The 25,958-nt window shown below is 38.0% G+C and overlaps 1 protein-coding gene across 2 annotated transcripts in view; it reads left to right on the top strand.

The window, feature by feature from the left end:
* UXS1 (UDP-glucuronate decarboxylase 1) overlaps positions 1-25,958 on the top strand; it is a 65,317-nt gene that overhangs the window by 16,255 nt on the left and 23,104 nt on the right. The window contains exons 3-8 of one of the 2 annotated variants that reach the window (XM_075136235.1): positions 160-208; positions 2,297-2,340; positions 5,386-5,446; positions 10,233-10,413; positions 22,324-22,428; positions 23,777-23,836. In XM_075136235.1, coding sequence (XP_074992336.1) covers positions 160-208; positions 2,297-2,340; positions 5,386-5,446; positions 10,233-10,413; positions 22,324-22,428; positions 23,777-23,836 — 500 coding nt within the window. The remainder of the gene's footprint in view (positions 1-159; positions 209-2,296; positions 2,341-5,385; positions 5,447-10,232; positions 10,414-22,323; positions 22,429-23,776; positions 23,837-25,958) is intronic. The other variant, XM_075136243.1, reaches the window with a different exon arrangement.

Below are 25,958 nucleotides of genomic sequence, written 5' to 3'. Positions count from 1 at the left end.
ATTGGACCATCCGCTTTCATTTGCTCTGAGTATGTCTTTGAAATAATACTAACTTGGGATGCTTTAAAGATACTGTTTTAACAGGAAAAGCATGATGCAGGTGCAGTAGAGCAACTATTGCTTAGGTATGGATTATGTTTTTTCTTTTCTTGCCAACAGGTCTCTTCAAGAAAATGGGGATCAGAAGGTGGAAAGTAAAATAGAGGAGGTTAGTTTGCTAACAGTTGTAGTCTGTTTTGTTTTGAGGGCTCCATTTCACTCATTTCATATTGAAAGGGTGTATTTAGTTCTGTCATTACTCTCCATTCCACTAAAACCATTCAAAGTAGTGGATTTGTGTCTGTACGTAAGTTTTTGAACTGTTCTTCACTAAAGTGGAGTTTCTAACATAGATCTGTGACTCTCATCTTTTTATTTTTTTTCCTCTAAACCTTTCTTGAAAGTAATAGCTCTACTGTCTCATTAGCTGCAGAGACTGGTAGAATCCTCCTGAGAACTGTTTTTTGTTACTGAATGAAAGATATACACAAATTCTTTCCCCTGTCACCTTTACAAAATGTTAAGTATATATAATTTTTATTAGAAATTTGAAACCTCCCTTTGCTTTGTTCTTAACCAATGAACAAAGGTAGTGGTGTTTGTGGTCAGGGATGGTGTGCAGTACCAATGCTTTAAGCACAAGTCCTGGCAATTTCTGGAGTAGACATGGGTATTGAACACACCGGTGGTTGTGAACTTCTGTATGAATACCTCTGGATTTCCATTTCAACCTCAGTTTGTTGTGAAATATTAAGAATTTGTGCAACAGATCTTTCTCCAGATGTTTTTAGACTTCCAGTCTAATAACAATAAAACGAAGGATTTAATAGATACAGAAGTCTTTGAGATCAATACCCCCTACCCCTTGTGTGGGTGTGTGACTGTACTAGTGTAAGTCTGATCTGCCTAGTGTCTTGTATTCCAACAGGTTTATATAGCAATGATTCCTCTGGACACAGGGAGAAGCCCACTGAAATTGTTTAAAATCAATGGAAGGATTGTGTTCTTAGTTTATGTCTTTTGCATTCCTCTCTCCTTTTTTTTTTCTTTTTTTTCTTTTTTTAAAAAATTCTGGTAAACATTGCAACAAGCATTCTGAAAATCCCAGTTGTTTGAGAATGGTCAAATGCTTGAAATTCAATGCGTGGATCGGAGTTAAGGTCTGAGAAGTTAAGCATTTCTGGATATTGTTTTTAAAGGTTTAGTTACACAAGTATCTTGAACCATCAGAATAAGTATAACTGTTTCAAGAACTATTTGCTGCTCCACAGAGCTAGATGTTTAATGAATATACATGACAATACTGTATTTCCTCTTAACAAGAATATGCAGCTTATTTCAGTTCATGAAGTTCCTGAATTGTCTAGCTCTAACCAGCAATACTTATGCAAAACAAATTAATGATGTGTAGCTATATAGTACCATTTCCAGTGATAACCCTCTGATAGCTTTCAACTTATGTATGGTCCTAGATGGTAAATTTTGTGACAGGGTTTTAGTAAACTTAAAAACAAGAGTGCAGGGACTTGTTGAAATTTGGCAGGACTGTTAGAAATTTGGGTCCTGTGATAAAGAACCTGAAACTGATGCCAACTTAAGTGATTCTCTCTTTCAAAGCAGTGAAAATGCAAACAGAAGTCTTGGTAGGTCAACTATATTTTCTAACAAATTTCTTTTTAATGTTTTTTAAAAGCCTAGATATACCCTCAAATTGTGTTGTGAAACGTATCTTAGATTTTTAAACATGATGTTTCTTTAAATTCACATACCATGTTCTGAGAGAATTATAGTCTTTGCACTGGAGCTAATGCTTCTGTGTCCTCTTAAGTATGTGTATCTGCTGTCCATTTAAATAGTTGAGGTTTTACTGACTGTCCTATTGTGCTGTTGCTCAATATAAATTGCCTTTGACAACCTCAGACAAGTCACTTGTGACTTCACTTTGCCAAATAGGAATCATAACATTGGATGTTCCTATCAACAAGGCTATGGTACTCATAGCCTTGAGGTGTTTTGTTTTCAGTGATAAGTTAAGGGATTTCACACAGTACTAGGTGATTTGATTTTTGGTGAAAAAGGTTCAAGATTTTTTGACATGAAGGATGCTTTAAGATGCAGGTTTCTTGGAGTGTCTTCAGTGAAGCTCTTCATAGGAGACTGTCGTGATTTTTGCCCTAGCATAACTTCCTATATGCATGTATTGTGATGTGAATCTTGTTCTATTCTTCAAAGATTAAATATTATTCCTTTATTTTAGGCTGTTGCACCTCTAAGGGAGAAAATCAAAGATCTAGAAAAAAGGTATGTCTTTTTTGCTAAATTTGGGAAGCAGTTAAAAAGCACAGTTTCTGTTCTGTAGCGGTCAATTCTGTAGTTGTAGGCTTCAGATATATGTTCTGCATATACCCTCATACCTTTGGATTTTTATCATATCTAAGTGAGGATGGGGCCTTGAATGCTGGAAGACGTTAATGCTTAAGGTATTCAGGTTGATTAATCCCACTAAAGTAAACTGGGAGTGCTGGATTTTTGTGAAGTTCAAATCCTGTGGAGGAGTTTGCTGGTTTGAGTCCAGCTGGTGAACAGATTACCATGGTTTAGTGAGGCCAACCCAGGTGTGTGCTAAAACATATTGGTTTCAACTGCAAGAGACTGAAAATATGTTTTACCTCACATTTCCCATACTTGTGGTCGGTTACCATGGTTCAGCTAATGTAAAGTGATTTGCTTGTGAATCTTGGTCTGTGCATGTGCTTTGGATGAGCCCGACTGACTCGCTTCTCTCAGGATTTTTAAGGGAATGTGATATCTTGGATTAAACCGGGTGATGTGATTGAGGAAAAGCCTCTGTTCGATTGACTTATTTAATCTTTATTGATAGTCCAGTATATCTTCAGCTTCAGTTGTTGGCAATTCAGGTATTTCCTTCTGCCATTCACAGAGGATGTTTGTGGGAGGGTATCCTGATTGGCTTTTTTTTTTAATAGTTGTTATTTTTTTTCCAAATGAGCAATGAGTTGTTGGGTGGAACCGTTAAGTTAAAAAACTTCTCCCAGGAGCCATCTAAATGCTCTTTTCTTTGAGTAGTGTTTGCAGTGTATTGATGAGTCTTGTTTCAAATGTCTAGCAATGAGGAGAAGGAATCAAAATGATTTTTTACCTCTGTATGAGCCAATCTGGGAATTATATTTTCACAAAATGTGGGTTTATGGGCTCTTACGGCCCATATCAAAATATGGGCTCTTACTGGTTTTGGGTTTTTCAAATAGTGTAGGTATATATCTATCTATGTGTATAAATCTATGTAAAGTGACAGTAAATAACTACTCACTGTCAGATGCCTGAAGGCTGATCCTGCTTGCAAAGCTTACTCTCTGGTGTCAATGGTTTTTTACCTCATAAGCTGATAAAACCTGAAAGCAAGCCATCATCATGCTTTTGGGAGGCAGGAAAGACAAGAATTCCTTAATGTTTGTCTCATGACAAGAGATTGTTTAACTGAAGCTAAAGTTGGAAAATTTTTATTAATAATTTGCACAGCAAAAGCATTACTGTGTAGTCATCAAAGCAAGCATTAGGTCAAGATAAACTTGACGTTGTTGCCAAAAGATGAACATTCAGCTGCATCAGTTCCAGACTCCTGCCCACTGCCTCTAAGCTGGTACTGGTGTAACGGAAGAAGCAAAAACGGTTGGGAGTTCCCTTTGGCAGCAGTATTACTCCATGCTGGATTAATGTGACCTTAAAATAGTGGTCTTAAAAATGGAGGAGACAGACTTTTACCTTGCATCAAATTATTTGGCACTTTACTTGTGGTTTTTTTTTTTTAACCTCCTGGTGGATTTGCCTTTCTTTCACAGGAAGGCTGTGTTTTACATGTCTGCATTATACTTATGTACTGCTGTTTCTCATTGCTTCTCAGCTTAAATCAAAGAAATAGGGTTACCATTAGTGACCCATGTGGTGATAATAAGGCAAGTGTAGGTAGCTTCCTATTTCAGTCTTCCTGTATGGGTAACATTGGAAGATTCCACTGCCATATTTCCCCTATCCAGGAAATTGAAAATGGCTTTCACTGTGGGATGAGAGGTTGGCACAAGTACAGAAGCATCTGTGCTTTGCCTCTGAAGAATTCTTGTTGAGCCAGTACTGCAGGTTAGAAGCAGAGGAGGTGCTTCAAGATCAGAGGTGTAGGGTCAGTTCAGTCAGAGTCTATCTGTGAGTAGATGAAAATGTAATCTCAGTGTGAAGTCTTGGCATATATACCTCCTGCATGCTACATCCAGTTGCATCTCTAGCATGTGGACTTACTGGAGAAGAGTAAGCTAGTTTGATTTCTGTCGAGTGTCACACTGATATTTAGTTAAAAAACACCTGAGCTATTAAAATATTGCCAAGACTACAATGCTAGTTACTGAAATAAATAAATAAAATAAAATTCACACCTTCTTTCACACCTTCCTTTGGAGGAGTTTGTTGCTGTATGCAGAAAGCATGCCAGTGGGGGGAGAAAGAAGTGATATAATTCGATGTCCGTGAAATCATCTAAGGTTCTGAGCATCAATTTTAAGCTTGAGAGAGCACCTAAGATTCATATGTCACATAATTTTATTTTAGGATGTTTTCATTTTGATTAAGTTCCTGTAAAGAAGAAGGTGCAAAAAAATTAAAGTAACTTGAAGACCATCAAAACAATGGCAGTCTAGCAATTTCTGAGAAGAAAATTAGGATTAGCTTTCATACTGAATAAGGTTTCTGGTAAAAATTGTTGAAGTATCTTAAAAAGAGTTTCTTCAACATTCTGATTGTAAACTTTACATTGATCACTCTGAAACTTTAAGGAGAATTAAAAATTTATATTGTAAACTTCACATTGAAACTTTAAGGAGAGATGTCTGAAGTCAATGCGGTAAGTCAAAACAACTTCCTTTCTTTTCCAGAACTTTTAAGAAGGTTGTTTGCTTTTCAAAACTTAAAAAAAAAAAAAAAAAAGTCCAATCGCTGCTTGTGTCTTACTGTCTTGTGATGTCATGCCTAGCACCAGTTCTGCTCTCAAAAGATAGAAGTCAAGTGATTCATTCCAGAAAATCAGTTAAGCAGAAATTTTAAAAGCACTCTTTGCAGATCAATTTTGATATTTCTCACAGTGCTTTTACAAAGCATAGGCATTTTTTCATGTTGGCCCAGATCCTTCCTTAGAAAAAAGGACTAAACATACTTGTAGCAGAACTTTAAGAACGGGAGGTTGTCAGAGCAGTTCTTCATATGTCAAACACAGATATGTGAAAGAAGAAGCAAGGCTGAAACTTACATAGTTTTTCTTCTTTGTTTTGAAATATTCTGTAGTTTCACCCAGAAATACCCACCAGTGAAATTTTTATCAGAAAAGGATCGTAAAAGAATCCTGGTAAGTTGGTATTTACTCAGGGGTTGTTTTTGGGAAACAAAAAAAAATCCTGTGGAATGTAATCCATCTTGTAGCATTGATTATAAGACATGAACAGGAATAAAGTAAATTACCTTGTATGTCATACGTGCTGCACAGGGTTTAGAGTAGTACTTCACTTATTCTGTGTTGATGTTCTCAAACTTAGCACATGGATAATACACTTGGGCTCTGGTTTGGAGGTTTAACTTGCCAATTAAGCTGCTGTTCTCTGCTTGTAATATCTCAGGACTGCATTGCCAAAGGGTCTATCATTTTGTGCTCCCAGATGGCTTAAACTTGCCGAGACTGGGAAACTTTTTAGGCACATCTTGACAGAAAGCTTGTGTGCCTGAATTGGACAAAATCTAATCATAAGGCTAGAAAAGTAGCTGCTCTGCAGCACTCTGAGAAGGACCAGTTAATTAGACTGAGGGAATGTTCATCTCTCTTATCTTCTATGTTGTTTCTGGTATTTTTGAAGCATCACAGGTGTTTTAGGGTGGACGAGGAAGGCAGGTTAAGTCAGGACAAGTAGTTGTCCAAGGCATTCTTAACTCAGCAAATTGTGCTGCAACTTCAGCTTTCCAGTTTTGTCAACAAACACTTTTGAAGTTAGCTGTGTCCTAATTTTTTTTTTCTTGTTTCTGTCTGTCCTGGGGAAAAAAATTGTCCCCACATTTTAAAGAGGCAGAGAAGGTACAGCTACTTAAGATGTGTAATATATAGAAGTATGAATTTCTGCCTCTGTAGTAGAGAGCAGTGTCTCGGACAAATCCCTGCTAAAGTGCCTAACTTATCTGATGTTCTTCTTTGCTTTGACTCTTCAAAATTTTGAAGAAAAACGCTGAAAAGATGCAATTAAAAACAAATTTGGTTTTTACTGCTTTATTAGACAATAGTCTTCACTACTACTGCTATTGCAAAACTGCATAAAGCGTAAGTGTCACCAAATTAGTTTAGTTCTTCAATGTCATTCTGTCTCTTTTATGACAGTCTGAAGGAGATAGACCTGTAGGCTCCCTGATCCCTTGTTGAATGTGGAGGGTACACTGAGGAAAACATCAGAGAGAGGCTTAATTCTGAAAATTTCTAAATCGTGTGCTCATGTGTCCAAGTGTAGTAAAGTTACCTTAATGTCATGGTTTTTGTGTAAGCAAGAAGGTACTTTCAAGAAAAGTGTCGGTGCAAGCTGTTAATAGGCTATGGAGCTCTTAATATTAACTTCTAAATTTTGCCTCTTGAAGATACTGGATATTTTCATGAAGTCTGTTGCTTCAACAGTCATGGCAAGTAGTTGGAATAGGAGTGTTTTCTGGTGACCTGGACGTGAATATTTTGGTGTCCATGTATTTTGTAGAGTTTAAATTACTAAGGAGAAAGCTGGCCAAAATGATCAGTGAGTTGCTCAGTCGTTTCTTCTCTGACGTGACTGGGGACTAGTTCAGTGGGAACTCAGATGGGCTTTCACAAGCATCCTGCCCATGTGGGCAGTTTTGTTCTGTTAGAATGTTGCTGTCGTAATCCTACAGGAAAAATGTTCTTTTGAGTAGCTGAAGTCAGCTTATTGAGGACTCACGTAGACCTTGCATGACACTTGGAAGTTTCTCAGGAGTAAACACAAGAATTGGCAACCCAAGTGAACTTTGGTAGGTGATTTGCTTCATATTTTGATGACACTGCATCTTTTCCTGGAAACCATTTTAAGTTCTGATTTTTCTCTGAATGCTGTCTCCACAGCGCTGATCTGATCAGGCAACAGTTCTAGCAGTTATTTTTTATTATACTGCATCTATTTGGAGATGACTGCTAGTAGGGGTGGTATTTCAGCTGAGACTAGATACTCTGGCACTTCCATTCAAAAGAGCTCAGGTCTTTGTCCTATTGTGCATGATTTATCTACTTGCTCAGTTCTCTGACGTGACTAGGCCACAGGTTTTCGTATGCGAGTGAAGGAATTCTGTTAATACTGTGGATGATAGTGTTGACATTGGTTCAATCTGTTGTTGGGGTTTCTTCTGAATTGAATGTGGTATGCCAACTGAAGCATAAAATAAAAAAAAAAATATAATTTCCATATGGGACATTAGATGTTTTGAATCTGACTGCAGACAGCAGAAATGAACCCTCTAGCAAATACACAATTTTTTAAGTGCCTCTAGTGGAGGAAATTATCAGTAATATTTGTGCCTTTTAGTAGATACTGAAGTTATCAAGCATATTGGCACTACTACGTAATTAAATATTTTTATTAATGATGTCTTATTAAAGAATGCCTATTTAAGCCCCAGGTGCTGGTACTTCAATTCCGATATGGAAATTATTCACATAGAGTATATGATTTTGTAGATTAATATGTCATTGTGATTTGCAGGAAGTCATATTTAGAAATGAAGTATATTGACCTTGCTTTTATGAGTGATTACAGGAGGGTTATACAGAGAGCTTCAGTGATAAATCGTTTTTTCTTTTTTTAATGTAGCCTCAAGTAATGATAAAAAAATTAATTTATACAGTTGTTTACTTTTCCAGGGGAAATTCAGCTCCTTTTCCAAGTAGTTCTTTATCTAATACCTATTGAAGTGATACCTTAATAAAGCTAACATAAATTTATCATAAAAACTGCTTACATATTTAAAGTAATTGGAAACTTCTTTCCAGACAAAATTGGTTTGTGCTTTTTTTTTTCTTTTTCTTTTTTTTGCTTACATATAGCATAGAAGAGTGCTGTAAGCAATGCTTGGTTTGGTTTATGTTTTTTTCCAAAAGGGAGATGGGGAGGAAGACAACTTCTTTTACTCCACCAAAGACATATTGCGAGCATCGAGTTTGTCTTCTCTGGAATCCTGGAAATAGAAGTAGCAGCAGGGGATTTCCTTGGGCCTCAGTTGAATGAATAGGTTCAGGTCGTCTACAGAAAACTTTTGTCCTGGTCACTACAAAAAGGCAAAACCCTTGGAACATTCAGCAAGCCTGCAGCTTGCTTCCAAGTCAGGATAAGCTTATGGCAGTAGGTTTTCCATGCATATTATTTTACCCTTGGTAAGTGGTGGCAGCTGGCAGAGGGCTGTTCTCCCTCAGTTACTACCCTTCTTCTTTCCTCCTTCACAGCATTCTGCCAGAAACCTGTTCTTCCCTCCTGTCTGTTCCAGGATAGTGGGAGCACTGAGAATATTTCCTTTTTTTTTAAAGAGAGCTTCTCCTAAATCCTCTTTCTCCTTAGACCAACTAAGTGATTTTTTTATTAACTGGTACTTACAATGTCTTTGACACACTGATGGCCCTGAATTTTTAAGAAGAAAAACAAGTGTGAGAATGCAAGAAGTGGACATTCAAGTTTTTACAGAAGAGAACAGATGTAGTTATGTTTTTTCCCTTTTCAGTTTTTGATAGCTTTCTATTTGGCTTTGTCTCTTTCCTGTTTGTTGTGTTTTTTTTTTTTTTTTTTAAAAATCTCTGCTAATCTGGCTTTTTTCAATAGTGGATGGGGAGGGAGCGGGCAGGATAAATGTTTAGGCTTTGACTAGCCCAAAGGGAAAGAACTTTAGTCATCTACATCCTTCTCCACGCAGCACTTTGTCATTGTAGCACATCATCTATTAGATTCCTGCTTGACAGTTTCACCATGTCCTTTTATGGTTTGGTTAGTTGTCACTGCAGCTGAAGAATGGAGATCAACAGCTGAATCACCTTCAAAACGTGAATTTGATCATTCAGTCATATAATATAACTGATGCCACACAGGGCTTTTAAAAGTCCCTTCATTCTTTGAGAGTGGTGATCGGTCATGTCTTTGTCTGTTCTTGAAAACAGCTTATGAAGTGCAGAGAGAATAATTGCTTCCGTAGATATGTCTGTCTGGATGTGTCACACAACTTGCAGTTCTACTACTTACTGTGTTGACTGATTCAATACTGAGTTAGTGATTTTCTTGTTTGTTTGTTTATTGTTAAAGACTGAGGTGCAGAAAGGGTAAAAATAAAAAACTTCCGTGCTTCTACATCTGCAATGGAACAAGAGTGCAAGTTTTTAAATATTTTAATTCTGCCTATTTCTTTGCAGTAAAACATCATAAAGTTCCAAGACAGGTAAATGCTGGATGTCGGAGCTATTGGTATGAGAGGCTGAAAACAAAATGATAGGGTGTGGGCTATGGATGCATTAAACCACAAAAGGAGTAATTTTGGTTTTAGCAGATATTTCAAATGAGAGATCTTCAAAGACTTGCTTTTGTCTAAGAATACGCTTCCTTCCTTCCTTCTATGAAGGGTGAAGGCATTTGTGGTACTTACTTAGAACACCTAACATGTCGTCCATTCAAACCAGACAAAAGCTGGATTTCACATTTCTGATATTATAAATCTTCCACAAAAACAACCTGGCATTCTGTGGTCTCTTTTCTGAGAAATGAGAATCACAGAGAATTCTCCTCTTACCTTTTTGGGTATTTTTAGGCTTTGCTGTCGCATAAAAGGGCACAATCCAATTTGAAGGAAAAAAGGAAAAAAATCTAATCTGAAAAAGAGATGTTGATGTGAATGGTTAGCTGAATTTCTAGCCGGACACTGATGAAACATGTCAAGCATCTCTTTTGAAATTTTAAATGCTGTAAATACTGAATAAAAAAATTCAAGCATGGAAATGGAGTTGTTTCCCCTGGGGTAAGCAAAGACCTGAAAGCTACTGTTCTTCTGTCTTCATGTTTGTAGACTTTGTCTGGTGTTTCTGTAAAAAGAAAAAGAAATTTATACCAACTGTCCTAACGCAGATAACTGGAGGAGCAGGGTTTGTGGGTTCTCATCTTACTGACAAACTAATGATGGATGGCCATGAGGTTACAGTTGTGGACAACTTCTTTACGGGCAGGAAAAGAAATGTGGAGCACTGGATTGGTCATGAGAACTTCGAACTGATAAATCATGATGTCGTTGAGCCCCTGTACATTGAAGGTGAGTAGTCTTTGCTTTGGTATCTGCACTTTGTTGTGCTTTACCCTCTAAGTATGTATGTCTGTAAAGAAATGAAATTCATGCACTGACTTCTGGATTGGTCTATCTAATACCTGTATGCTTTGTTTATTAGCCTTATTTCTGTGATCAGTGTCGAGTGAGAGGTTCAGAGCGCTTTTGTCTTTGAAATCTGTTCTTCCTTTCTGAGTGGACAGGAGGAAGGAAATCTTAAAAACTTCCTAATGTGACTGGTTTTGTGAGAAGGCAAGATGGCAATGGGACAGTCTATCTGTCCCATCCGTTGTCTCATGTCCCTGTGTGCCTGCACAGGCTTACTACGCACACAGTGTCTGCGGTCTAGATATGTCATGAACTGAGAAGTTTGATTCAGGGCTGCAGTTACACTAGACAGCTTACATCCTGCAACTGTGTATGGTCAGTTGAGAGGGGAATAAGCTCTTTCAGAGGGCAAGTCAGCTCGCTTTCCTTAATTGCCTTATGTGTCTTCTGTGGAAAACATTGTTCCTACTTTAGGTACAAGCATTCCACAGCCTATAGAATAGGAAAATGGCAGCACTGAATTTCCCAAGTTTTCAACAAAAAAAATACCCCAAAACCAAAAAAAAACCCTAAACAAAGAAACAAACAAAAAACCATTCTGCTTCGAAGAAGTGGAAGTAACTCAACATCTAAACTATTATAAACCTCAAACTATTATGTCAAATTGTAAGACAGCATTAATATAGCTGTATTTGAGAGATACATGCATTTATAGATTGCTTTGGGAGTGTATAAGTATGTTGTGAATCAATGGAAAAGTTACTCAAATTACATTGCATTTCTGGTGGGTTTGCTCCATCCCTTTTAAGCTTTGTAGCAATGTTGTTGTTTTATTTTTTTAAACAAAAAAATGAATCTGAGGTTGTACTTTTTATACTTGCTGAATTCTAATGGATGGAATTTCACAGGGAAAATCTCTAGCAATTGCATTTCTTGTATTATTGCTTGTGATTAATTCTTGACAGTACTACTGAAACAGTCCTGCAAACACATGCTCCTTCTCTGCTCTGACAATGCACTGGTTCAGTTACTACCTGTTATTTTACTTCAAACTTCTGCTTCCACTGACAGGATAATAGTACTAGCATCTTATTAATTGTCTCCAGGTGCTGGTAGCTTACACCTCAGCCAGTCCAGTTTGTCAGCTTTCGTAATCTTTCCCCTGCGTTACCTTCTTTCTGACTGATTTCACATGAGACCTTCTCAGAGAATCATCATCGTTGCTAATACTGTTACCCAGTTATTAGGCACGAATGAATGGGAATTCTGAGATCCTTCAGCTACCTCTCCCATGTTCTATGTAATTAAGTCACCAATTCCCCATTGTGTACTGACAACAAATTATAATGTGTTATTCAGTGGGCAGTTTACTGAATGTCTTTTCATCCTCCAACAACATAAATTAAAGCTGGCATGGCTAAATATTGAATTAAAATTACGTTCAATATACTGGTATGGGAATGTGATAAAATTTCATTTCAGTGCAGAGTTTACATTCCAACATAGGAAAGGGAAAAAAAAAAAAGATGGCATAATGAGGGATAGTTATTGTAACATGGTGTAAGGATCAATACTTCCTTTCTTAGTCCCAGTTTCTCCTTTTTACTTGTAAAAAGAAATTGGAACGACTGTGAAGTCATAACAAAAGAAGGTTCATATCTAAAGAATTCCCATTTATTTGCTGTCCTGTTTAAACAAGATCATATAAGGATGTTTGACACTTAAAGTACTGATTACTCTCTTTGGAATTATTTCTGAAGAGGACCTAATTTCTGATCTAGAAAGAACAACGTTTGCACTTTTGATATGGAAAGTGAGTTTAGTCTCAAGATGTGTAGCTTTCACTAAATCTCTTGATGCTTTTATCCTTTATTTTTTTTGTGCATAGGCATCACTGTGAAGCTAAAATCTGCCTTGTCCGAGTCTTTATCTTTGATCCATGACAGGAAGTGGCACTCAGCATTCTTGGATCTTGATCTGGATTGGCCAGAAACAATAATAAATCACCTAAACACACATTTTATTTCTCAGCCCTGGGATACCTATAGTTAACTGTAGTGCTGAATGACTTTCCCCTCCACTAGGAATTCCTTTAGCATTTGGAGAAGTAGAACACTCACAAGAACATAGCTTTCACTTACGCTTTTTCAAGCAGAAAAGGAAAGGCCCTGAATTAATGTAATGAAAGTAGTTTAGGAATCCTGAAAGACAGAAAAAGGAAAGGGAAAAAAAAGTCTGAAAAGAAAATTTCCCAAAATTTGCATAATAGGGTTTTTTTAGTTGTAGTTGAGTTCTGTATTTTTAAAGTACTTGGGATTTTTAAAGATGTTTTCATTTCAGCCTAACAGTTATGTTGAGTTTTAATCCACTAATAAATGGGGTTTTTTTTGGTACATGAAGACAATTTTATTTTCTGAAGGATGGTGTATAAAGAAAAGAATCCCTTATTACTCTTTTCTGTATTATCAGCAAAAAAAGTATAGAAATCCACCTTTGCTTATTTTCTGCCTCTAATTCTCTACATTCTTTAACGTAAGCAAACAACAAGCACCCTAAGATGGTTACTTCAGAGCACTGTGGCTCACGTTTCTGCAAACCTTAGTGTAAAGATGCACAGATATTAGTTGGAGAACAAATGAGAATGAATGCTTGATCTGGTGTTACTGTGATCTAACCCACTTCATGGTAATAAATAGAATTGCATTAAAAACTACCAAATGAAATTTTAGATTAAATAAATGTAGGACAGAAGTTATGTAATTAATTTGCATAGTGACTTGACGATTCATGCTGTCTTGTTCATACCCACCTTTGCATTAGAGTTGACTGTGTGTTTGTAGGAAAAAAAATTGTATTTTTAAACACTTTTAAACCACCAAAGTCTGTATTTGTGCTGTGAATTATTGTTATACTTGAATAGTGTGTAAAAAAAAAAAAAAAAAAAAAAAAAAAAACCCAAACAAAAAAACCCACACAAAAAAAAAAACCAAAAAACCCACCACCACCAAAAAATCCCCACACCAAAACCAAACAAAACCCCAAAAAATCCCAAAACCAACAACACCCCCCCCCCCAAACCATACACCCCACCAAAACCCCCAAAAACAACACATACAAAAATATAAGCCAATTTCAAGGTGATGTTATTAGATGGCAGTCATACCACAAACTGGACTCCTAGAAAGCAAGCACTACCCCTCAGTCTTCAGTCTTGAGGTCTGGCTATCAACTGCTGTTATGTACACACACCTTCTTGTCCACAGTAGCTGCAGCAGTTGAATAAAACTGGAAGAAAATGTCAGACAGGCATGCGCAGCCTCTATCCTTCTCCCACTGGCGTTTCTTCTTTCTACTTCTTCAGCAACCTTTGGAAGCCTTAAAACAATCTTTTATAAGGTGATAGATCACATTCCCTTTACCCCCAGCCATCTCTTGGATCTGAAAGATGTCCTCCTCAGCTGAACTGTTTCACTGTTCACAATGAACACATTTAGGCCTTTGGTTTCTTTTTGGTTGTTTGTGGGGGGTTTTGTTTTGTTTTTTGTTTTTACCACTCCTACCACTCCTTCCACAAATTTGAAACAAAAACAGGCCTGAAAATGCCACAGATTTCCAATGCTTTATCAACAGTGGCTCAGTTGAACTGATTTCATTTCCCTAATCACAAATGCACAAATCGTTTTATCGTTATATCAGAAAATGATACAGCTTAAAGATCTCTTCCCATGGAAGGATGTTCACAGTAGTCCTCAAGGGTTACACTTTTTAGAGATTTTTCTTTTTCTTTCCAACTTAATTAGATCACACTGCCCACTTTGGTTTTGAACCATAGGAGCATAGTTGCAGAGTAGGAATTTTGCTGATGGCCTCCAATGCTTCACTGCTTAAACAGGAGCTCTTGGTAAAATATTCATACAATACTTCTATATTGCAGTCTGTGGCAGCTGAAGGCGAAATAGGTTATTTCTTTTTGGTCAGGGTAGTGAAGAGTAGTTCCATTCTGTTGCTTGAAGACAGGCTTTTAAAAGAAATGCAAGTGCACTGCTTAACTAATATATTATGACGTAAGTGAGAAGAAAAGAGTTTGTAAGCGGTAGGTAAGGAAGAACTATTTCATCATTTGCTTTCTGAGATAAATTGAAATAATTGATGTGAAGATCAATTAATAAAGCTGTGGGGTTTTTTTTTTATTGTGTTCTGGGTTTGGGGTTTTTTTAATTATTATTCTTGATACCAGCAAACCGATTTCTGGCAAAACATTTCTTAAAAGTCAGCTCTGTTTTCAGTGACTTGTGAATGCAAAGGTTGTTTGGGTTTTATATTGGGCTCTTCTGACTTTCATTGAAGAGCTTTCAAAATGATAGAATAAAACCACATTTTGCAAGTTGAGAAGTGACTTTGCTGGCTTGTGGGTCTGAGTTGACTTTAAGGCTAAAACCAACAGTCTCACAAAATTGGCCAAAAGAATAGGCTATTGCCTTCTTGTGGATAACAGCCTTCCAGAAGTCAAGATGATAACATTTTACTAAACACTGTTCTAGAATATCCTAAATTGTTCCGTCTCCAAGTCATTTCACAGATAACTTAAGGCACGTACAGATACAGCTTCTAATTTTTTATGTGAGTGCCTTCAATACATTTTTTTTTGCTTCAGTATTTCCATCCCAGATTTTTCTCCCCCTAGTCTTCATTCCTTCTGCCAGGTACTTAATACATTCGACTTGATGGTTTTAAATTGTACGATTATGGAAAGTCATGACAAGGCAGAAGATAACATATGCCACTTAATTTTGTTTGTCCAGAGCCAAGCGCAGTGGTGCCTGGGTCTCTGGTGAAGCTCTTCAAAATTGTTCCAGTATAAGCAATATGGTAAACTTTTATAAAGTTATTTTAGTTTGCCATATAAGTTACAGAGATCATTTTAACATTAGGAAAATAAATTTGTATTTGTAGTCCTTTTTAGTTCAGTGCGACAGAAATGTCTCGCTTCACTGTGTCAGCTTCTCTGGCCTGACCTACAGAATTGGTGTGGCTGTTCTTTACAAGAAAAGTCCATGTGTTTAAGCTGTAGACACTTGTTTGTATGCTTCTGATCAAAGCTTTTCTGCTTAGTACTGCCTGACCAGCAAGTACAGTGATGGATGCAGGTGCTTAGTGGAGTTAGTGACCCATTTAGTCCTTTTTAGTACCATGACACATGTTGAAGGCAGAAATTGGAGATGAAGGTCATTCCTTCATAGGAAGGAGTGTCATTTCCTAGCATAGGAAAGGTGGTAGATTCTACCCTTACTATTCAATTAGAAAGCACACAGAACACATGCAGCGATACAGCTGGAAAATAAAGATAGATGATATGAAGGAAGGTAGTTTTATTGCAATATTTTGTAAAATTGAGTGGTTATATTGATCATACTTGTTTAGCATTAAGGAAAACGCAAGACCGAATGTTTGTGTCTAGATTTAGGTATTAGAGTCCATGTATACTAAATTATAGGGATTTTTTTAGCTTTTCACATAGAAAAGGGCACAACTGACAATTTTTAGTTGCTGTGGACCTTGCAACATGTTACTAAAACTTTATTTATGTCGATTGTAGATTTCTGTATTTTTCACTAGGTACCTAATGGCTTGAATGTTTATGCTGGCTTCTAAGTCTGTGCTATTTTGAAATGGATTTATTTTTTTGCTTTTTTTCAGCAAAATTATAACATGAAAAATGTGTCTAATGTTTCTTTCTTTTTATCACTAGTCTACCATCCTGTGCTTGGTAAACTACTTCTTGCTGCTGTGTTCGCAGTGGCTTACAGAGTTCTAGCCCCTGATATGAGTTTCATACAAAACTTGCAGAATTCTGTTGTTATTGTTTGTTCTTCTTTTATGATCCTTACCTATCTACGTAAAGCTTTGCAGAACCTTTCACACCATCATTTTCAATTAATTGCACCATGGCTTAATTGTAAAGCTAGTTCAAGTCTTCTTAGCAGGCATAATTAAATGTTGTAAAACTTTTTTTCTTTACTTCATAAAAAAGGAAGAGGTGTGGAGGTCAACTGCAAGATGCATTTGTTCCTATCCTCCAGTAGATGCTGTCCCAGTCACCCAAACAGGATACAGTTTTGGCTTGAGGAGAGTTTAAGTTGCCTGCTGTATTTAATAACTGCCAACTTCATGCTAGAGCACACGAGGTTGTCAGCCAAGCCAGGTAGATGGCTTTGTCTGGCATGTCTGCCTGGCCTGCTGAAATTCTGAGACCTGACAGTTAAAAGAGAGCAGGTGGAAGGACAAATAACTGTGCTTGTCTCAACATCTTCAGCTTGATGTCTCAAATGTGACCAGTTTGGGGAAGAAACTTGCCTTTCCACCTTTCTGAAATGTCCAACATTCTCTAAACGTTTTGGAAAATGAGCGATGCTTTGAATTGGTCTACAGCTCAGTACTCTAAAGATTACTTCCTAGGCAAGAGGGAAGGATCCTGGAGCTGTCTGTCCCTTTGACCCAGAAGATGGCCATCTGACACTTGGCAAATGCCCCACCTTCCATCCATCTGCTAGTTCTGCTCTTGCTGAACCTTTTCATCACAGGAGCCTTTGTGCATATGAGAGGAAGTATGTTGAGGCAAACCAGAGTCAGACAGGCAAGACCATGTCTCTGGCAAGGAAAACCTTCTTTGTCTCCCAGCTCCTTCTCTTTGTCACATTTAAGGCAATTGCCAGCTGTGAAGAAGGGGAAGAAGAGTGCTTTCTCTTTTTTCTTTTTTTTTTTTTTTTTAAAGCACTGTCCATTACACTTAGCTTCCTGTTTAAAAATAAATAAATAAATTTGAAATTATAAGGAACCTTTGGGGTTTTGTATGGTTTTTTGCATTTGTTTCTAGCTAACAATTGTACGGCTATTTGGATAATCACAGGCCTAGCTGTATCCTGATGCAGCAAAAGGAAAGGTAGTTTTTGGCCCTGTTCATCTGAATTGCCACGTACATTGAAGGAACCATTCCTATGGGAGCTGCTGTGTGTCAAAAATTCAGCAGGTATTTATAAAACAACAAAAATGAAGTGGATGGAGGTAGGGAGGCAGGAAAGTGTTCACTTCTGCTCTGACAGACTAGGATTGGGCATTACTGATGGACCACAATGCTTTTGAAGTGACATTTTCACTCTGCAAAAATTCCACCACAGCCTCTTGTAAAGTAGATTTAGAAAGGGTTGTGAAGGAATAGGTAGAGAGAAACAGCATAAAACCCAGGTCAGAGTTCAGCTCTGCGTTGGCTGCAGGTGGCTTTAGCTATTACTTTGTTCATTTTTCTGAGCCCCTGTGCTTGAATTGCCCGCTGCTTGCAAGCAGCGGTCAGCGGCTTCTCCGAGCATTTCTTTCGTCAGCTTCCAGTCTACCCCTTTTTTTTGGTTTCATGACAGTACCATGCTGTGGGAAGGGGATGCTTACGTTCAGAGGCATAACTTGAGGCAGTCATGTATTTCACTCATATGCATGGCTCATCTGTAGGAGGCATGTCACATGTCAAAGTTCAACAGACCAATTAAACTTTACCCCATGCTACATCTTTGCATTATTGCCACAACACAAGAAATCCTGCAAAATAGTTTGATTAAATTTTATTCACTACTGAAGCTTACAATGTCAACAGTGACCATGACCAAAATGAGGAGAAATTATTCCATGTCACACTTTGTCACACAGAACAATTAACTATTTTCACGTTGCAGACAGGATCCTAAAAGTTTCAGTTGCATTAGCAATGCGGGCAGGGCTTTGAATCGAGTCTGAACTGGGAGCTTGCTTCTTCCAGCACTCACTGTGTCAGACTGTCTTTGGATACTAAATGCGTTGCTACTATAGGTTGCCTTCTGTGAAAAGCTCTCTTCTGATGCTGCACCAGAGTTGACAGTGAATGGAAATACCAGTTTCTGTTGATAGGACAGCAAATAGCAGAGCAGTCTGCTACGTGAAATTGTATTCCTCTGCACTTTTTAATGTGAGAGTAAGTCCTCACCAATGTGACACATACGCCAAAATTGTATCTCTAGCTTTTTGGGCTGTTTTGACATCTTGTAAGCAGCTGGTCATCTCCACTCTTGAGATTAACAGCTATAGGCCATAGAGAGCATGGTAACATATAAGAAGTAGATATATTTTGTGGCATCTGCTTGAGCATGCTAACTGTCAAATATCATTACTCTGTCAAGACGGTAAAACTTGGGGGTGATGCAGTCATGCAGATCGCCTTAGAAGCTGATCTTGTGTTTTTGGTGATAGTTATTTGTTCTGTGTGATGAGGTTTGACTTGAAATAATTTCTCTTATTGTCGTCACTATTGACATTGTAAGCTTAAGCAGTGAATAAAATTTAATCATAAATTATTTTGCAGGATTTCTTGTGTTGGGGCAATAATGCAAAGATGCAGCACGGGGTAAACTTTGACATGCCTCCTACAGATGAGCCAGTATGCACTCACAAGAGCGATGAGCTTGCTCAGTAGACTTAAAAACAACAGTTAATCTAGAAAAATGTGACTATAGGTGCAAGCACATTTCACTGAGGATTCAGAAAGAAAGTAGGTTAAATATTTTACCTTGACAATTTTGCCAGTATTTTTAAAGCTTTATTATCAGAACACGTGCTTATCTTAAAAAGGATGTAATGTTTTAATATGAAGGGATGCTTGTGTTTTGAAGGCTTTTAATTACTTTTAATTTTTTCATTGCTTAAAGGATTCTTGAAAAGTAATAGATACATTCCACACAGATAAGTCAAGCCACTTACATACACTGTCACCCTAACCACTCTGCTTTTTTATGTTAGAGAGAGGTAAGAAGCAAAGGATTGTGTGCTTGCTTTGTCAAATGAAATTTGGGAATCAGGGAAGAAGGGAAGCCTTCAACACATTCCTCTAACATTTCAGTGTTCTCAACTAGTTGAGAGTAGGTGATAACTTCATATTTCATGTTTTTTTTCCTACTAGTTGTACTTCATATACAGCCTGTGCTGTTTAAGCAAGTATAGTTATATTCAAATGGAGAAAAAGAAAAATCGGATTTGGATTTTTTTTTTTTTTAATTTGAAACTCAAGGATGCTTCTACCCTGTTTTTGGTAGAAGAATTAATTTAAAACTGGAGAAAAAAAGTTCATTATGTCACAGATACTGTGAAAGTTAAACCCGACAGAGAGCTAACAGTAATCAATACATTGTCAAAATACAGCTTTATTTTATATTGCTGTCATTTGCTGCTGCTTGTTAATTATAAAACACCTGAGAAAATAGTTAAAAATGTTTGAGTGTACCGTTTGACCAATAGCGTTCTGTTCTAGGGCAAGACAGCCTTATACCATGCAATATTATCTTCTGTCAGAATAGCAGCTGGCTTTGACTTTTCCAGGTTCTTTCAGGTTTCAGTGCTGAGTTTTCTTAAAAAAACCAAACTTGTCCTTTGTAACACAAAGAAGGAATTGCTTTCCCTTCTTCCATCCTGCCATTCTAATTCTTACATCACCTTTTGACTATTTTTCTTGAATTAACTTGGTAGGGGATTTATTCTTTTTCTTTCTTAAGCATCACTATCTCTCATTTGATCTTATGTTTAATTTTTTTTTGGCATTCACTTGTCCATGTTCTTTTTTTTAAGTAGTTCTGGCTAACTGTGATTCGTGTTACATAGAAGACAGAAAGACTTTTTATACTTACAATAGTTGTGTTATGAAAGGCTTGCAGGTTGAGCTTTGTTGAATATCAGATACTGCTTTTAAAATAAGTCCAATTTTTATTGGTTTGGTTTTATTATAATGTAACAAAAAAAATCTTTTTTCCCTGTAGTACCTCCAACCTTTGCATTCTTATCTCATGCAACCCATTTTGCAACCCTGATACGCTGAAACTGGTCTCAAATTAAGATTTGCCTATAATTTTCATGATTACCAATGTTAATCAACTAATATCTTGGGATTCTTTTAGGTTTCATATTTAAGACTGGTTCTGATGTACTGCACAGCTTATTGAGGTTTTTTTCAGTTCTTTACATTTGCTGGGGTGAGCTGAGGTCTTTGAAGTTCTGAAGTACAGAGATAGCAACTTTTCTGATGGCCTGTTAAAAAACCAAAGTTGAGTGACGTCCTGTGTGCTTGTTTTCCTTGTATCAAATACCATTTATGATACCTATACGTATCTTCTGAACTACCTTGATAGAAATTACTGCCATGCTTGTTCTGCAAATAGACCATTTTATGAAAATGGGTAAATAGCTGAAAATAAACAAGTAAGCCTGACTACTGGATGAATAGACAGCAAAGCACAATTCATTTAGCTTAAGATAGAAATAAACCGAAGTAGAAGAAGTTGGAGAGAGAAGGAAGTCCTGATTGGTGATACCTTTGGCCTTTGAACTTAAAATCTGTTACAGCCTTTATTCTCTTTTCTCTCTCTGTTCTCTTGTGCTAAGAATCACAGAATCATAGAATGGTTTGGGTTGGAAGAGACCTTAAAGACTATCTAGTTCCAACCCTCCTGCCATGGTCAGGGACACCTTCCACTAAATCAGGTTGCCCAAAGCCTCATCCAATCTGGCCTTGAACACTTCCCGGGATGGGGCATCCACAACTTCTCTGGGCAACCTGTTCCAGTGTTTCACCACCCTCACTGTAAAAAATTCCTTCCTTATATCTAATCAAAATCTACCCTCTTTCAGTTTAAAACCGTTACCCCTTATCCTATCACTATACTCCCTGATAAAGTCCCTCCCCATCTTTCCTGTAGGCCCCCTGTAAGTACTGGAAGGCTGCTATGAGATCTCCCCGGAGCCTTCCCTTCTCTAGGCTAAACAACCCCAACTCTCTCAGCCTGTCCTCATATGGGAGGTGCTCCAGCCCCCCAGTCATCTTCGTGGCCCTCCTCTGGACCACCTCGAGCAGATCCATGTCTTTCTTATGCAGGGAGCCCCAGAGCTGGACGCAGTACTCCAGGTGGGGTCTCACGAAAGCAGAGTAGAAGGGCAGAATCACCTCCTTCGACCTGCTGGCCACGCTTCTTTTGAGGCAGCCCAGGACACGGTTGGCTTGCTGGGCTGCAAGCGCACATTGCTGGCTCATGTCCAGCTTTTCATCCACCAGTACCCCCAAGTCCTTCTTGGCAGGGCTGCTTTCAATCCACTCGTTGCCCAGCCTGTATCCATGTTTGGCCTTGCCCCAACCCAGGTGCAGGACCTTGCACTTGGCCTTGTTGAACTTCATGAGGTTCACATGGGCCCTAGTCTGTACTCATGACCGTGGTGTACCTGTTTAGTTTTTTTGTACTAGGCTGTATTTTGCTGTTGTGTGGAATATGTATTTCCTATGGGTGATTTGAGTCTTTAGGTTTGTTTACACTGAAATCACAGAAATGCAGCAAATTTAATTAGTTAAGATTGGGACTTGCGCTACCTGGGCAATCTGTTGCCCAAGCTACCTTATTTTAGAATAGGTTAGGCATCAGTATACCTTCATTGATTACAACATATGGTCTGGTGTGTTGGTTAATTATATTTCATAACTGGGGGGGCTGGAATCTCTGTATTGGGGAGAAGTGAAAAATGTCAACAGCCAGGCAGACTTCTGTATCTGTGTCAATAGTGTTGATACATGCTATGCTTTAGTTTTTGTTTTACTAAAAAATAAGTCTTGCTTTGAGTTACAACAGGCTTGCATACATATATATTATCTGTAGGTAGCAATACAGGAAGTGCTGAGTTCCAATGTTAGGAAATGCAGAAAGAAGTACTTGTTTCTTGACCCTAATGTTTTCTTATTTAATATGTTACATGGGAAAATAATAATGCTTTCTTCCCCCCACCTCTGGTTTTCTGTAGTGGACCAGATCTATCATCTAGCATCTCCTGCTTCACCTCCAAATTATATGTATAATCCTATAAAAACATTAAAGACCAACACTATTGGGACTTTAAACATGCTGGGTAAGTGGAAGTCTTTTCTCTTACTTAACTTTTTTAGACATAATATAACCTGGACAGAGTTACTGGAGGGAGAGGAGGGTAAAGCAGATGAGTTGAACGTTTTTAAAAGTTGATTCTTTAAGAAAAATAAGGGTTTTTTTTTTTTCCCCTTCTTTGAAGATTTTTGTACTTTAAATATATCTGCAGATGAACTGTGACAACATGCAAGCTCAGCTATCAAAGCACAAGAACTTCATGCCTGTAACTTGGCTATGGAGTAATAACCGCAGTAATTATAGAAATCATAGGAACAGTTAAGAGCGTGGGATTTTTATAGCAAAGTTGTGTCCATGACTGCACTTCTCACCTTGGTGACTGTGGAACATTCCCACGTTTGCCATGAGTGACTGTTCCTTTCCACCACAGCAAACATTGAACTAGGTGGAACTGCATTGGCTCTGTAAACCCCGAACATCAAGAGCACTGCACCCTCTTGTGCATGCCTTGGCTAGCAAATTCTGCAAGAACATTTAATGTCTAGCTTCATGCTAGATAATTACAAGGTAACATTTTCAGCTTTGTCTGTTGGTTTTGATGCTAGGAATGGGCCTATGAAAAGAAGGCCTCAAGCCTCCACTACTTTTTCCTCCCATCTTTGATCCATTTGGCATATGCTGCAGCTTGAACTGGGTGTCAGTGATCCTAAGAGTTATTAGGAGGCAAAAAAACCACTGGGCATTAGCTCAGCTGAGTTTCTTATTTGAGTGATACGCTAGTGAGTACAATTCAGGGAAGTGATTTAGAAGCTATCGAGATACCACACATTTGTACAGCATAGATTAGAGATTTCTTTGAAGGCCAGAAAGTCATTGAAATGGAGTGCAGAATAATCTTGAGTGACGGGTAGGATCATCCAGGCTGTTTAAAGGCGCATAATAAAGGGAGAATGATTGGTTTTGTCTTATAACATGTTATTCTGTATCAGTTTCTTTATGTAGCTTATCTTTAAGTTTTGCTAATCATAATACGTTGTGTTGTTTCAAGATCCTGATTTCATAACTGGAATGGTTTATGCTTACTTGGCCTTTATTTAAGGTGTAATATATATAAAGTTCTTGGATCTTGGTTCAGTGTAACTTTTAGTCCCAGAAGCAAACACATCACATGTGGGTGCTGTTCTGCCATTTCTCAATTCTTCTAGCTTGGGAGTGGGAGCTCTGGCTGTGATTTACAGCTAGATTTATGTAGTAAGAGAAATCGAATTCTCTTTAAAAACAAGTAAAATGGGATCACATTAAAGCAGTTAACGTGACTGAAAGATTCTTGAACTTGATCTAATTACGTTCTTCTTTCCCTGCCCGAAATTTAGGGTTAGCCAAACGTGTTGGAGCACGGCTGCTGCTGGCCTCTACATCAGAGGTATATGGAGGTAAGAAGGATAAAACAGTGTTTAGAGCTCTTGAGATGTGACTGTGTAAAAGGGTATTTGCAAACCTTTTGTTGGATGATTGATAGATTTGCATCACTGTTTTAGCTTGATTTCTTTATTAGATGTACTTCTCACAGCTTAAAATGTTGGCATTAGTACTTGCTTTAAATCTCTAGTCAGAGTGGTGGAAGGAGGCTCAGACTGTGTAACTTTCCTATGTCTTAGTTTATGGCTCTTTTTCAAAAGGACTTGTGGGAGAATTTTGAGTGTTGAACTCTGATTAAAATCCAGATGCCTTAATGAAACCTGTGAAGAAAGATTATTTCAGTAGCAAATCTGCTTCTGTCTTCCCCAGAAGATTTAGCAATCGCCCTAGTGTGTGCAGCACAGTGCAAGAGACAAGGACATAACCTCCAAGCTAAGAAACCAGCGATTGTGCATGCATGCCTTGTGGTGTCTCTTAAAACGTAATACCGAGCAATGGTGCCATATCTCTCCTTCTTCCTTTTGCTGTTACTAAGAAGTGATTAGTGAGAGAATGACTGATAGAACTGCTAGCTGGTTGCAGCGAGAATCTTTAGTACTTCCTTGGGGTGTGTAACAGACCATGTGCCTACTAGCGAAACTTGCTGCTGTTGTAAACTCTTGCCTAATTGGTAATAGCAGTGTTGCAAGGTTAATGGAGATATGTAGGCACAGTCACCTGCTCAACATTAGTAGTTATGAGAGTCTAGGCTTTAAAAAAACAAACAAAGAAACAAAAAATACTCATCTCTGTAACAAGAGGCAAAGCTTTGTGAGGAAAAAGTGAGGAAGGACGAAGAACATACCTGAAGGAGTACACTTTTGGTGGAATAACTTCAGTCAAGAAGATTCAAGGCAAATACCCAAGCAAGAGATCCACTAAGATGACTGGGCAACCAAATAAGCGGCTTGAGCATGTACAGCATTCCTACTGCCTCCCTTGCCTTTGATTATCCATGGTCAGGCTCCACAGGGAAAAATGGTAGCCCCAAGGACCCTTCTGTAGTTGAACAAACTCCCTTCTGGAGCAGGGGACCAACAGGCAAAAAACCCCCCAAGTTTTGGAGGCTCATTGCTCTGCTACAGTCTGCATGCTGAAGTGGAAAACTTGAAACTCCCTTTATCAGGCTTTGTTGTGTCAGTAAAGCCAGCGGAGAGTGTCTACTCATATCATACTCTGACTAAACAGACAAAGTCATTTTGCTGAAAAATAAAGGTCAGAAAATAAAGTCAGAAAATATTTGTTAGCTGTTTCCACAGGAGTTCTCAAAGCAGTGTTGTACAGAGAGCTTCCAAGTACTCCTTAAGGCTGCCTCTGCCAGAAAGGAGACAGAAGCTGAAGTGGCCTTCGCAGCACCTTCTAGGGCCCTTTTAAGAATGCTGTAGGCTTTTGTAATCATGTAAAACCTCTCTGCATTTGTCATTGCTCTGTGGCTCTCATACGGCAGGAATTCATCTGTAATCATGAGTGAGCAGTATAAAAACTGGAAGGGTTAATCAGAACTGACCATCAACGTTGTTTCAAAAACTAAACTGCAACACTTGAAAGTTTAGTAGTAATGTATGCAATCTTCAAACCCAGGAAGGAGGGTAAGGCAGCACAGATAGCAAAGTGGGGAAATGTAACAAAGTGATTGCATTGTTTCAAGTATATAGAGCGAACACATGCACGCACACACAGAGCTTCCTAGGAGATTCTTGGTTGGTTGGTTGATTTTGTAATCAAGAGCTTCGGTACTGGATCAAACCAAAGGATTGTCTAACCTGATTGTTTGTGCCTAGTGATAGCTAGTAAAAATGCTTAGGATAAAACAGAAGAAACACAGCAAGTACGTTGTGGTAAATCACTCTACTCTTTCTTCTTTAAGAAATGTAGTACTTCTCCATTTTGTCCATTTTTCTTTCCTTGTTTCTTATTTTATAAAACTTGAAGATGCTTTACTTTCTTTTTTTGCAAATACAGTAAAAAATGCTTCCTACATAACTTACAGTATTTTCTCTGAATTACATTAATAAGAGTCTTATTTGTTCCCTTGAGGTAGTCTGTCTTTGCAGAGAAGAGTTGAATTTAACCCTCTGTTTGCACACTCTTTTAGGA

The sequence above is a fragment of the Calonectris borealis genome, chromosome 1 (genome assembly GCF_964195595.1).
Source record: "Calonectris borealis chromosome 1, bCalBor7.hap1.2, whole genome shotgun sequence".
In the NCBI taxonomy this organism is placed as follows: Eukaryota; Metazoa; Chordata; class Aves; order Procellariiformes; family Procellariidae; genus Calonectris; species Calonectris borealis.
Note: the sequence above shows the minus strand (reverse complement) of the source record. Positions and strands in the feature narration are given on the sequence as shown.